Source organism: Ylistrum balloti, unplaced genomic scaffold (assembly GCF_031769215.1).
Source record: "Ylistrum balloti isolate Yb309-2 unplaced genomic scaffold, AGI_CSIRO_Ybal_v1 Utg370246, whole genome shotgun sequence".
Taxonomy (NCBI): Eukaryota; Metazoa; Mollusca; class Bivalvia; order Pectinida; family Pectinidae; genus Ylistrum; species Ylistrum balloti.
Window position 1 is genome coordinate 268,925 of NW_026782198.1, and position 15,826 is coordinate 284,750.

At 36.0% G+C, this 15,826-nt stretch overlaps 1 protein-coding gene across 1 annotated transcript; it reads right to left on the reverse strand.

Moving 5' to 3' along the window:
• Nucleotides 1-940: 940 nt before the first annotated feature.
• LOC132552391 (uncharacterized) lies at nucleotides 941-12,355 on the reverse strand. Its single transcript, XM_060216560.1, has 4 exons — nucleotides 12,305-12,355; nucleotides 11,557-11,666; nucleotides 1,116-1,744; nucleotides 941-969 (listed from the first exon to the last, which is right to left on the reverse strand). The coding sequence occupies exons 1-4, from the start codon at nucleotides 12,353-12,355 to the stop codon at nucleotides 941-943; spliced, it is 819 nt and encodes a 272-aa protein (XP_060072543.1).
• Between the last annotated feature and the right edge of the window lie 3,471 nt (nucleotides 12,356-15,826).

Consider the following 15,826-nt stretch of genomic DNA (forward strand, 5'->3'; position numbering starts at 1 on the left):
AGAGAGAAAGAGAGAGAGAGAGAGAGAGAGAGAGAGAGAGAGAGAGAGAGAGAGAGAGAGAGAGAGAGAGAGAGAGAGAGAGAGAGAGAGAGAGAGAGAGAGAGAGAGAGAGAGAGAGAGAGAGAGAGAGAGAGAGAGAGAGAGAGAGAGAGAGAGAGAGAGAGAGAGAGACAAAACTTTTTTCTGCATTCCTGAGACAAGTTTGCTTCTTTTGTTTTATAAGCAACTGAACGATGTTCATGTTAACACTTAACACACTTGTCCATATATATGTTCATGAACGATTCTCACATCATCAGGTATTCAACCAAGATAAACAATGTCTAGTTGTTCAATTAGGGCAAACAGTTGGCTCATAAAAGAATGATAGGTACAGCGTATATAGATATATATCATGATATCGCCTTATATGGTAGGTACAGACTAAACATCGTGATCTTTGTGTTCCAGTCAACGTACCGAGACGTATGACCTTTTAGCGAAATCTTTGAAAACATAATGCCTAAACGACTTCATTAAGCATCTATTTTTGGAAATACTACATTTATATGTATGAATAACTTAGATCAATTATACGTGCGTTTGTTTGTTTGCTGGGATTATCACTGTTGACATTTTGAGTGTGGAAACCATATTGGTACAGTTCCCACATTGAATATGATGTGGTAGGATGTGGTAGGCCTGACCATTGCTATCCAAAACATTTGGGGTTAAGTGTTTTTCCAAGGACATAAACCACGAAAGCACCGTAAGGTTTCCTGAGAAACATAACCTGCCTTCAGCAGGGATCGAACCTGATCCCTCGGGTCTTCAACTGTGATTGCAAAATCTGACGCTCTAACGAATGAGATATTGTAGCCCCTAAAGCAATCTTAGAACATTTGAAAAGACTCCTGTAAACGTATTTTATTTAGCACAATCACAATTTAGCTGATTAAGACTATTCTAATGAATTATCAGTTCGTGCATCTTCAAAAAATAAAAACATTAAAAACATACGGAAATTGCGATTAGCGCAATGATATTTTCAACGCGAGAAATTCAGAGGGAAATCAGCTACAAAATGAGAAAACCGCTAAGATATGTACGTTTGATGAATGTATGATTTTGATTACCTGTAGGGGCGAGTGATGGGGGTAGGGGCGAGTGATAGGAGTAGGGGCGAGTGATGGGGGTAGGGGCGAGTGATGGGGGTAGGGGCGAGTGATAGGAGTAGGGGCGAGTGATGGGGGTTTGGGCGAGTGATGGGAGTAGGGGCGAGTGATGGGGGGTAGGGGCGAGTGATGGGGGTTTGGGCGAGTGATGGGAGTAGGGGCGAGTGATGGGGGTAGGGGCGAGTGATGGGGGTTTGGGCGAGTGATGGGAGTAGGGGCGAGTGATGGGGGTTTGGGCGAGTGATGGGAGTAGGGGCGAGTGATGGGGGTAGTTTGGGCGAGTGATGGGAGTAGGGGCGAGTGATGGGGGTAGGGGCGAGTGATGGGGGTTTGGGCGAGTGATGGGGGTAGGGGCGAGTGATGGGAGTAGGGGCGAGTGATAGGAGTAGGGGCGAGTGATGGGGGTAGGGGTGAGTGATGGGGGTAGGGGCGAGTGATGGGGGTAGGGGTGAGTGATGGGGGTAGGGGCGAGTGATGGGGGTAGGGGCGAGTGATGGGGGTAGGGGCGAGTGATGGGGGTAGGGGCGAGTGATGGGGGTAGGGGTGGGGGTGGGGTAGGGGTGGTTGGTTGATTGGTTAGGTTTGTGTGTCTAGTGGTTTGGAATTGGAAGGGACTATTTCCGAATGTTATATATACGCTTTAATTTTTTTCCCTAGCGCGAACGGTCAATAACACCTCACATCACATCGTAATATAGAATATAAATTGATATATCAGTGATATCCCCAGGGGAAAATTTGGACACATTTGGACAATGGGAAATAGAATTAAGTTTACAAGTTTACCAATCGTTTGTCTTAATATTTAGCCAGACTTCAATCGTAACCCAATAGAATGTTTAGTATCAGTGGAGATTTCTTCTGGAAAAAATAGCTAATTTAATCAGCAAATGTTTTGTAGCTCCAATCGCCTACAGATAGAAATGTAATGGCGGAAAAGACGGTCTTTGGATTTCTTACGTGTTCGGTATAGTCGTCTCATCGACATTTGCTGGATGTACTTCGGTTTGATGGATGAAACCATTGATGTTTGGTAACGGTTAAAAATCCTCATAAAGACGGGAGTCACATGAGAAAGGGTGTGTAGGGAGACACGAACACCCATGGTCATATCTGAATAGGTATCTAGAAAGACACCAACTCTAGGGTCATATGAGAACAGGTGTCTGGAGAGACACCAACTCCCGAGTCATATGTAAACAGGTGTTTAGAAAGACACCAACCCCAGGGTCATATTTAAACAAGTTTCTAGAGAGACGCCAACTCCAGAGCCATAATTAAACAGGTTTCTAGGGAGACACCAACTCCAGGGTCATATGTGTACAGGTGTTTAGAGACACCAAGTCCAGGGTCATATGTGTACAGGTATTTAGAGAGAAACCAACTCCAGAGTCATATTTAAACTCCCGGGTCATATAAGAACGGGTTTCTGGGTTGAATACACTATATGATATCAGTATATATACCGAGTGTTGAATACACTATATGATATCAGTATATATACCGAGTGTTGAATACACTATATGATATCAGTATATATACCGAATGTTGAATACACCATATGATATCAGTATATATACCGAGTGTTGAATACACCATATGATATCAGTACAGTATATATACCGAGTGTTGAATACACCATATGATATCAGTACAGTAAATATACCGGGTGTTGAATACACTATATGATATCAGTATATATACCGAGTGTTGAATACACTATATGATATAAGTATATATACCGAGTGATGAATACACCATATGATATCAGTATATATACCGAGTGTTAAATACACTATATGATATCAATATATATACCGAGTGTTGAATACACCATATGATATCAGTATATATACCGAGTGTTGAATACACTATATGATATCAGTATATATACCGAGTGATGAATACACCATATGATATCAGTATATATACCGAGTGTTGAATACACCATATGATATCAGTACAGTATATATACCGAGTGTTGAATACACCATATGATATCAGTACAGTATATATACCGGGTGTTGAATACACTATATGATATCAGTACAGTATATATACCGAGTGTTGAATACACCATATGATATCATTACAGTATATATACCGAGTGTTGAATACACCATATGATATCAGTACAGTATATATACCGAGTGTTGAATACACTATATGATATCAGTACAGTATATATACCGAGAGTTGAATACACCATATGATATCAGTATATATACCGGGTGTTGAATACACCATATGATATCATTACAGTATATATACCGAGTGTTGAATACACTATATGATATCAGTACAGTAAATATACCGGGTGTTGAATACACCATATGATATCAGTATATATACCGAGTGTTGAATACACCATATGATATCAGTATATATACCGAGTGTTGAATACACTATATGATATCAGTATATATACCGAGTGTTGAATACACTATATGATATCAGTATATATACCGAGTGTTGAATACACCATATGATATCAGTACAGTAAATATACCGGGTGTTGAATACACCATATGATATCAGTACAGTATATATACCGAGTGTTGAATACACCATATGATATCAGTACAGTATATATACCGAGTGTTTAATACACCATATGATAGTATATCATATGTACAGTAAATATACCGGGTGTTGAATACACCATATGATATCAGTATATATACCGAGTGTTGAATACACTATATGATATCAGTATATATACCGAGTGTTGAATACACTATATGATATCAGTATATATACCGAGTGTTGAATACACTATATGATATCAGTATATATACCGAGTGTTGAATACACTATATGATATCAGTATATATATGAATACACAATATATATATGATATCAGTATATATACCGAGTGTTGAATACACCATATGATATCATTACAGTATATATACCGAGTGTTGAATACACCATATGATATCAGTACAGTATATATATACACATGATATCGTATATATAGTGTTGAATACACCATATGATATCATTACAGTATATATACCGGGTGTTGAATACACTATATGATATCAGTATATATACCGAGTGTTGAATACACTATATGATATCAGTACAGTATATATACCGAGTGTTGAATACACCATATGATATCATTACAGTATATATACCGAGTGTTGAATACACCATATGATATCATACAGTATATATACCGAGTGTTGAATACACTATATATATCAGTACAGTATATATACCGAATGTTGAATACACTATATGATATCAGTATATATACCGAGTGTTGAATACACCATATGATATCAGTACAGTAAATATACCGGGTGTTGAATACACCATATGATATCAGTATATATACCGAGTGTTGAATACACCATATGATATCAGTATATATACCGAGTGTTGAATACACCATATGATATCAGTATATATACCGAGTGTTGAATACACTATATGATATCAGTATATATACCGAGTGATGAATACACCATATGATATCAGTATATATACCGAGTGTTAAATACACCATATGATATCATTACAGTATATATACCGAGTGTTGAATACACTATATGATATCAGTACAGTATATATACCGAGAGTTGAATACACCATATGATATCAGTACAGTAAATATACCGGGTGTTGAATACACCATATGATATCAGTATATATACCGAGTGTTGAATACACCATATGATATCAGTATATATACCGAGTGTTGAATACACTATATGATATCAGTACAGTATATATACCGAGAGTTGAATACACCATATGATATCAGTACAGTATATATACCGAGTGTTGAATACACCATATGATATCAGTACAGTATATATACCGAGTGTTGAATACACCATATGATATCAGTACAGTATATATACCGAGTGTTGAATACACCACATGATATCAGTATATATACCGGGTGTTGAATACACCATATGATATCATTACAGTATATATACCGAGTGTTGAATACACAATATATATGATATCAGTACAGTATATATACCGGTGTTGAATACACATATGATATCAGTATATATGATATCAGTATATATACAGTATATATACCGAGTGTTGAATACACCATATGATATCAGTATATATACCGAGTGATGAATACACCAAATGATATCAGTATATATACCGAGTGTTGAATACACCATATGATATCAGTATATATACCGAGTGTTGAATACACCATATGATATCAGTACAGTATATATACCGGGTGTTGAATACACCATATGATATCAGTACAGTATATATACCGAGTGTTGAATACACCATATGATATCAGTACAGTATATATACCGAGTGTTTAATACACCATATGATATCAGTACAGTATATATACCGAGTGTTGAATCATGATATCAGTATATATGAATACACTATATGATATCAGTATATATACCGAGTGTTGAATACACTATATGATATCAGTATATATACTGAGTGTTGAATACACTATATGATATAAGTATATATACCGAGTGATGAATACACTATATGATATCAATATATATACCGAGTGTTGAATACACCATATGATATCAGTATATATACCGGGTGTTGAATACACCATATGATATCATTACAGTATATATACCGAGTGTTGAATACACCATATGATATCAGTACAGTAAATATACCGAGTGTTGAATACACCACATGATATCAGTATATATACCGGGTGTTGAATACACCATATGATATCATTACAGTATATATACCGAGTGTTGAATACACTATATGATATCAGTATATATACCGAGTGTTTAATACACCATATGATATCAGTATATATACTGAGTGTTGAATACACTATATGATATCAGTATATATACCGAGTGATGAATACACCATATGATATCAGTATATATACCGAGTGTTAAATACACTATATGATATCAATATATATACCGAGTGTTGAATACACCATATGATATCAGTACAGTATATATACCGAGTGTTGAATACACGAGTGATGAATACACCATATGATATCAGTATATATACCGAGTGTTGAATACACTATATGATATCAGTATATATACCGAGTGTTTAATACACCATATGATATCAGTACAGTAAATATACCGGGTGTTGAATACACCATATGATATCAGTACAGTATATATACCGAGTGTTGAATACACCATATGATATCAGTACAGTAAATATACCGGGTGTTGAATACACCATATGATATCAGTATATATACCGAGTGTTGAATACACCACATGATATCAGTATATATACCGAGTGATGAATACACTACATGATATCAGTATATATACCGAGTGTTGAATACACTATATGATATCAGTACAGTATATATACCGAGTGTTGAATACACTATATGATATCAGTATATATACCGAGTGTTGAATACACTATATGATATCAGTATATATACCGAGTGTTGAATACACTATATGATATCAGTATATATACCGAGTGTTGAATACACTATATGATGTCAGTATATATACCGAGTGTTGAATACACTATATGATGTCAGTATATATATCGAGTGTTGAATACACTATATGATATCAGTATATATACCGAGTGTTGATTACACTATATGATATCAGTATATATACCGAGTGTTGAATACACTATATGATATCAGTATATATACCGAGTGTTGAATACACTATATGATATCAGTATATATACCGAGTGTTGAATACACTATATGATAAAAGTACAGTATATATACCGAGTGTTGAATACACCATATGATATCAGTACAGTATGAATGTAAGTGATGAACTTACACTGAAAGTGGGGTACAGGTACTGTACTCTATAAATAGATATTTTTGTGGATTTATGACGTTGAGTTTTTTTTTTACTTTTGTCTAGACTGATGACATCATTGCTTTGTGATCACAAAAACAGTATGAAGCTTTGATGAACTCTGTCGTTTAAGCCGTCACACATAAAAATGATTATTCAAGAATATAAAAAAACCGTTTTTTTTTCCTGTAAAATGATAGATATAACCAATCCTAATAATACTGTCTGTAATTTATTATTAATTGTACAGGCCTTTACTAGGTATCAACCATATATCATACCCATGTCACAAACATTTAATCCCGGTGTTGCTAGGAAGTGTTGTACGTGTTCCATATCTATTGTTATATTGTGTGTTTGTTTATTACTTAGTTTCTTTGTTTTATTTTTGTTTTTTTGGGTTATTTTGTTGGTTGGTTGGTTTGTTATACAGAGCATGGCTTTTTTTCATGAAATATTTCTTTACAAGGTAATAACAACAATATAATTGTTATTAAAAGCAATATTTAAAGCCGGTTAAGTTCAGATAGCTGACGTTGATAATTGTCCTCGTTACCACGGTATAATAACTGTTAATTGTACTATTTACTGGGATGTGAGACTAGGTGTCATTCTGTTATGTATCTTCTCTCAGTGATGAAGTGTTACTTATTCAGACAGCCGTTTGTATAATTTGTAATTTATTTATTTCAAATTATTACTGAATCATAGAAAAACTTCGCGATGGAATTAAATCCCGTATCACCCTCCAGAATATGACCGACCTTTGTGTACCTAATAATGTAAGCCACTTTATATCGGTCAGGGAGATTTTCGAAATTGAGACAGAGGTCTTGAATTTGATCACTTGCGGAGTGTCTTAACATACTTTTTATAGATCTGTCATCAATATAAAACATAAAATAAAAGAAATATCCATTAACCTTGTGTACTATATGATAACTTCCTGCTCAAGTACTTAACGCATGTTGGACACTTCAACAGGTGGGAACGTAAGCAATTAAGATATACATGATGAGTACATGATACAGCTACGACTTCGACACGTGTTTTTCGTGTTTTATATCATGCATGGGTTAAGGTACAGACGACTTTCTCACATTATCATGTAAACCCTTTTATGCACTTTTCATGAGAATCTGAAAGTACAGACAGGCGGATTTGCATTCATCTTTGGCTATCTCAAGATACTTAATCTTATGGTCCATTCTGTGATCATATGAAATTGTAACTCGTTAAACAATTGAATGACGTCTCCACCCTGTGATGCTAGTTATTGGAAGACGTGACCCGCTTGTTCCATAGTAACCAAGATTTCCAGAGACCAAGTAAAACATTTTACAACCAAAATACTTGAAATTTCACATAAAATCAGGGAAAAATACTCTGTACTACATTGAAGTTTGTCTGGTCATTTATATCTGTTTTGAATTCCACGAACATGTGTTACTCTATCATAAGAAACGAATTATACACACACAAGAAAAGGAAGAAAAGAAAGATAGCATAAACTTAAGATAACCAGGCTTTCGCAACTGGTTTTCAGACAGAAGTGAAGTTTTCACAATTTACAAGGAATCAGATCTCAAGAGAGTTTGTAATATTCATTAGGCATAAGCTGTGTTAAAATGATTTTTGCAGACCTGTGATTTGAAATAGAGTTGTATCCCCCCTGTGTTCGCCACAGCGTCACAAACGACCCGTGTCTCGGGGGTGGGGGAAAGAACATTCGTAGTCAATAGATCGCTAGGCCGTCACTAGCGAAGTGTGGATCAGCTCGTCAGAGAGTTATCTCCCCAGATCAAATGCACTCACTTTCCAAAGATTTCGACAAAACCGACAACCCCATATCTCCTCCTAAAGATAACTGACTCAGATAACTCGCCAATCATTAATTTTCCATATTTCTATTAAAAATATTGATATATTATAAAAAGAGTTCTATGTTTGACAAACCATGTGAAATTTTGAAGTGTCGATAAGGAAAGTTGAAGTAGATATTAATGACCCTTTGGAGCTAGTACGGTTCTCGCATCACCTACCGTCTACTTGTAAATGCGTAATGAAAAGATAGACCAACTAGTTTTCACACGGGACAGTGATGTATATAGTGATATGCGTTCTATTTTCATAGTTTCATAACTTTTTTCCCAACTTTGAACAAAAAATCTTCTCTCACACAATACCATTCTCATTTGAGAATAATTCAAAGTAATATAATGACATCTTTCAGCATGAACGAATATATATTTCAAATCAAATCTATGAAAATGATGAGTGTTTATATTACAGAAATTGAAAACATTTTTCATGTTTGTCTTACGAAATTCGTCTCCGGGGATCGTGAAGTCCTCTCGATTTGAAAAGATTACTACTGAACCTGTAAATATCACACGAGATTTACTTGTTCGGTTTGTGATTTTCAGCAGGATGCCGTTCAAATGATTCACCGATCTCCTGATTGAAATATACGGGCAGCTAACCAAATCAGAAAAAGTCAGTTTTATCCTCACACGTGTATACTGACCTGGGGTCAAACATCAGCCCGTGTGATCTCCCGAGAAGACATTTCTCGTGCATACGTCCACGTGTGTCCACTGGACACTTCAACATCTGTACCGTTGTAAGAGCTTTCGATTAAAAGGTATAAGGTTCTTTGTTACTCCAAGAATCGCATGTAAATCAGGATTTTGACAGAGTCGAGAAAAGGGGTAAACAGTTGAACTAATGACTGTCTTAGTTTAGTTCTTTACCCCCCCTCCCCGCCCTACAAACACACCACAACAAGTATATTTGCAATATTAGTGCCTTCTAAGTCATTTCTTTGGTGAGCATGACCATAAAAAGCAAAACATTTAATAGTTAAGGTTATATGTTACCATAGAAACTTGAACGGACTACGTCAAAATTGTTTCCCTTGATTTCTCTGTTGAGATTTATACAATAATTAAAATTACCAGACAAACTTCAATGTAGTACAGAGTATTTTTCCCTGATTTTGTGTGATGAAGGTGACTGTGTAGTCATCGAAACGTCACACTCTCACAAGAACTTTACTATTATATTGACATTACCAACATGAAAAAAATGTTCCAAAGAAGCGTCAAATACGTTTTATAATTTTTAACCAGTCTCAAATGACCATTCCGTAAATTAAAGACATAAAATTATCATAGTAAGTTCATTTATAGATCTAAAATAGCTATACCGAACAGAACTTCCAGTATTTTATAACTTGAGTACACTAGGAAATTTGACGAGTGGTGGAAATTTCTTAAATACAAGTGATCTCTGATTCCAATTATAAATATATCAAATTCTAAACTTAACGTTACAAACATCGGGAAATCAATATTTTCATTATTCACATCACATCCATGAATACTATTAAGCTGAGAATGACATGAATATATTTCCATTGTTTCTGATTTCCATACACGATTTAGTAAAGAAAAAAAGATAACATTTTCTATCATCGCTTTAAAGGCCATCATAATTTGGCTTGTGTCATTGCATATGGCTTTTCTCGTCGCTATCACATGAATCCTTGTCACATTTTGTGATTTTTGTGACACAGAACATCACGAAAAGTATTAGAACCAGTCATGTTTTATACGAGATAAGGTCGTTAGGAGGGGACGAGCAAACCACCCAAGGGAGGTATTTTTTATCCAAAAAGAATTACAGAGACCTTCCACTGACCCTATCTTGATCTCCAAAATAGGGGTTATTTTCTGTGTAGTTTGTTTGGGGACAATTCCGGTCCATTGGGAGGTGTTCCTTGACCGATAAGATGTCGGGTTAATATTCCTGGGACACTATCTTAATCAACTGATTAAAGACCCGGTGTTCATGTTACATATATTTTTTTTTGGTTTTGTTTGAGAAGTTAGTTTCCCATCTCGATTGTGGTCTGATCTAACAGATTACTACCTCAAAAACATGAACAGTTCCTTCTTCTAGAGAAAATGAAGCGACAACCAGTAATCTTTTATAAACTAGATGTTGTATTGAAATTTGTTGTATCACGCGACTGTTGGCCTAGGAGAGCCGACCAAACGAGCCTTTGGGGTTTTAATTAGATAAATTTGGGCCTGGAGAAATTCGAACATTTCACACAATGTAATGTATTTCAGGAAAGCATAGATCTCTGGATTTTCTTTACATCCCCATATCATGCTACCGTCTTTTGGCGTCTCCCACGGGAACCCAGACTTATTACGAGAGGATCGGAAACTCATTTATATGCCATAGAATACTTGTTTTCCTCTTCGAATGATCCTCTTACGTTCCGTTGTACAAATGAGGGTAATCGCATAAACTTGTGTTTGTATGGTGTTTTTCTGCTTGTATAATTACAACCAAGATGCGTTAGACTTAGAACGATTTCGTGTTGTCATGTGTATCCGGATTTCCTTCACCGGTACCCTCTCCGTGAAGTAGAATATCCCTTACAGGAATAACGGTATTAATTCGCATCATCCTTATAAAACCATCTCTTAGACGTATCATTATCGTGGTAAACATACCTTGCACTTTGTCATAAAAAGTAATCTTCTTTTTGTTTAATGTCACCTACTCTATAATTATCGACTTACGTCCACGTCAGAGCTCCCTCTGTGTGATGAAGGAAGTTTTTTCTGTCTACATCTGTTTCCTTGCGACGCTTAACCGGTAAATGGAGGGGCGTGGCTACAGCATTGAAACGCTGGTAGTATTAGAGGGATCAACACCTCTTAGATTATAACTTAATTCTCTAATGCTTTCTCATGGCGTCATGTTTTTATTGATAACCTCTCTTCCTCTCATTCCTTACCGACCGTATATAGCGCACAACAGTCAGTTGTCTTCCCATTGCAGCCATCTTCATTCCTTTTTTAATCTTCTATAGGATTGACTTAAAAATTGATAACATGATATATACAAGTATACGGTTGCATTTTAGTCAAACGTTTCCAAATCAATGACGCGACAGCCGCGACCAACAGAGACAGAGTTCCGCCAAGCTGAATGATGAACATGATGATTTCTATTTCTCTAGCGTTGATGTTACATTTATATGTAGCAACTTCCCTATTTCCCCAACCTATGGTGTCTTATTTACTAGTCGCAGTTGATTAGATATCCAAGCGTCTGTTGTGATTATAAAAAAATGTATAATAGGCAGATAATTTCACAACACAATTTTTCGATAAATGCATGTTGATACGAGTCATAGGCGAATATTTTGGTCGTCGTAATTATCTCATTGGAAAATGTTCTGTTTCTTTTTTGTGTTATGAAGTTGGACGTGGTTGACAGGAATATGCCTGGTGGTTCAGTTGTTGTTTATCTGACGACGCTTACCCTTTCGCAACACTTGGCTCCATTCTCATTGTACTTTTTCGAGGTCTCCATGTCAATCTCTCTTTTATCAAGATTTACGCCCAGTTTTTATCGAATTCCGTCAATATGTTGGTATTCTCTTTGTTGTTGAATAATTCAATACTTTTTTTCATTACTTTGGATGAAGTTTATTTACTTAAACTTGATACCCTATACTGGAAACACGATATTATTGTGGGCATAAAATACATTTCTCGGGAACAATTGTACATAACGCTATAACGATATCATCTAAATAACAGTTTAAAAAGTACGAAGTCCTGACAAGGATCACCGTACAGCTTAAATGGTCGAGGAGAAAAAAGCGAGATCGAATCGGTCGATAATGACGCTATAATCAATGGATTCAATCAGTCTTAAAACGTATCCTTGCCGCAAGGTATACCTGCCATATAGTTGTGATTTTTGTCATTATAGCATCTTTACGCGCATGACGTAGATAAAACACATCATTCAAACAATTCATTTTAAACCCTTATCACAATATCCATCTCCTTTGGTCGCTTGTCATAATTGATATTTTAATATAAAAAGTACAAACTCATTAATATCAGCAAATATTTGTTGAAATATTCCATTAGGAAAATCACAATTTACTAATAGTCTAAATGGTTCGTTTCATTCTTTTATTTTTTTTCTCTCTCTCTCTCAGAAAAAAATCAATTTTAGTTCACAATTTATAAGCCTCGATAAAGATGCTAGAGATTTCTTTCTCGTCAGTGGAATTAATTCCTCTAAACACAAGACCGAGTCTAATTAGACGAATACAGGCGTCCAAGTAATGATAATATTGAAAAATGCAGCATATTGCTTGCGCGTGCAGAGATTAGAAATTCCTCCGCGCACGTGCCGAGGAAGTGATACGGAGAGAGGAAGACGATGTGAGTTGACTTTTTCCTTTACACGTGTCTGAGGTAGAGCTACCGGTCTGGCAGACACTCCTTATCGTAAAGAAAACATTACACCCGGGCAATGTCATTGGATGACGCGCTTTGTCGCTTATTACGTAGAAAATTATCCTTTTTATCAATAGTTAAAGAGAAGGTTCAGCTGTGCTTATTAGACCAGACTAGTAATTAGAGCATCAGGCACGTGCATCCTTAACACTTAAACCGGTTTATATTCGACATGCACCTTGTCACTTACATCAGCTCAATGTTCCCGACACATAAATATAGTCCGTGAATCCGACATTTAATTTCATTTGTTACATACTTCACAGGAGCTTCCATTTTATGTCCCTCTAAAATCTTTTATTTTCATCTCTGTCACACGATATCGACATTTTAATAATTTTCTTGTTTGAAGTAATATGCACCCCGAGGATCCTTTTCTGTTTTTGTGTTGTTCTGGCCTAAGGCTACATGCTAAGATTAACTTTGAAATGTATTTCTTTTCTGAAATCAGTTTCAAATTAGACATAATTAAACTTTCTATTAATTGTAACTCTGATTACTTTAATTACATTGATATCGATTTGTAAGGAGAGAAAAAAATACACATATCGAGGAAGAAATTTTTGAAGGAGATATTTATTTCATAAATTACAAATACAATGTAAAAGCAATATTTCTCTACTTATAATGTTTGGTAGTCTTAAAAGTAAATATATATATTATGTATACATACATAAGACTATCTGTGATCGCAATGATTAGATATCCAACATTTTCCGGTGAAAATTGACAAGGGTCAATGCCATATTCATTGGCTAGGATGAATGCTTTCTGACCCCGATGTTCCAGAGTTGAGCATGTCTCACGCAATATAAACGTTAGCTAGTAAGTCTGATTGTCTACCGTCTATTGTTTGGATGTGGGGACAAATTGTTTCCTAATGTACATTGCATACCGGTTCTATTCCACCTTCTGTCACTTTCTCTAATGGGAGATACAGAATTTCAGTTTGACACGAGCATAGACTCTCGTCCATGGAAAGAATACACTATAACAGAGCTTATATTGCAGACACGGAGAATGCTTGTTTCGGGTTTCTATCACGTAAAATGAATCCCTCCTTCTTATCTTGAAATATTGCAATGTACTATAAATTAACGTCAACGGACAGATGGCAAATAAGACACAAATACTCCTAAAAAACCAAACAAACATTTTGTTAAAAAAAAGAAAGAAAGTTATGAAATACGTTCCAAACATAAATCCTTTTTGTGTTTTCCAGTTTAAGTAAAACTCTTAGTGATTTAAGTATGCAAACCGAAACTAATTAGGATAGCTGTCAAGGACACGCTGTACATCCTTGTAATGGTTTCCGAGGATGTTTGTGCATTTGAACTGTTTACCAGACTGTAACCGTATCCCTGTCGTCAGCAATTAGGTAATTAAAACTAAAAAATACCATCAACGGCAATACTTAGAGGTTTAATGCCCAAAGATATATATTAGCACACGCCGAGTCTTTTTCTCTGTCTTTTAAATCAAAGAGTTCCAATCATATAACTGTCCCATCACGTAAATGCTTTTCTTGATGCTTTCAAAACGCTTCATTGATTTAGATCAAACAACCGACATTTAGATTTACAGACGCTTAACTATGGCCATAAAATATCCCACTTAAGGCAGTTTACCTGGTACACAAAGTCAGGCGTCACTGCGCATGGGCAGGTTCAAGAAGAAATGCGATTAATCTTCTGTGCTCGCCTTAATCTCGTGAATCCTCCACCCCCACCCCGCCTCGCTATAATTTTTTGATATCATCATTAATAGTAAAAACAACAACAAAATGAAAAAGAGGTCGACAGAATGTCTTATCGTTTAGTACCAATCCATTGAAATATTTTTTCCGGTGTAGCTGAAGGCAAAATCTATTTTGAAATGTCAGATCAAATAAAAACGCCATGCCATTTAACGGAATGGTTTGAATGTTAAACACACGCTGTCAGCAGAGCTCCAGGATGTTTTCGGAAATGCACACTTGGTAAAGACCGGAAAATCTCCACGATCTATCATGTACGGACTCAAAAGCTTGCAGATGAATCAGGTATCAATTATGATATTAATTTCCTGGCTCAATCTTTATATTCCGCCACAATTATACTAGTCTATCGCGGTAACAACTCACTACATTGGTGTTATCTTTCCATCGCTATATTGTATTGGAAAATAACATCATTTTAATCGTACGCCATACCTTTTGAAGTCCAATTACCAAATAGGGGCTGAATGAGTTGGTGGAAAGCACGCTCGTGCGGTGTGAGATAAAATGGTGTGTGCTTTATGGCGCTGAGCGTGCGTGAGCTACGTATCGATTATATCCGGGGTGAGGTTCGGACGATGGAAGAGCAAGGCATACGGTCACGGATATCGGCCCATTAGTACGCGGATCTATTTTGACACATGCACGTCCATCAATAAACATGTGACAATAATAAAAATTATTACATTATCAGTCATCGAAACCAAGAACTTCCATCGCACGTCCTTATCAAGCATCGTCTTTCTCTCGACGACCGCCCGATGATGATGC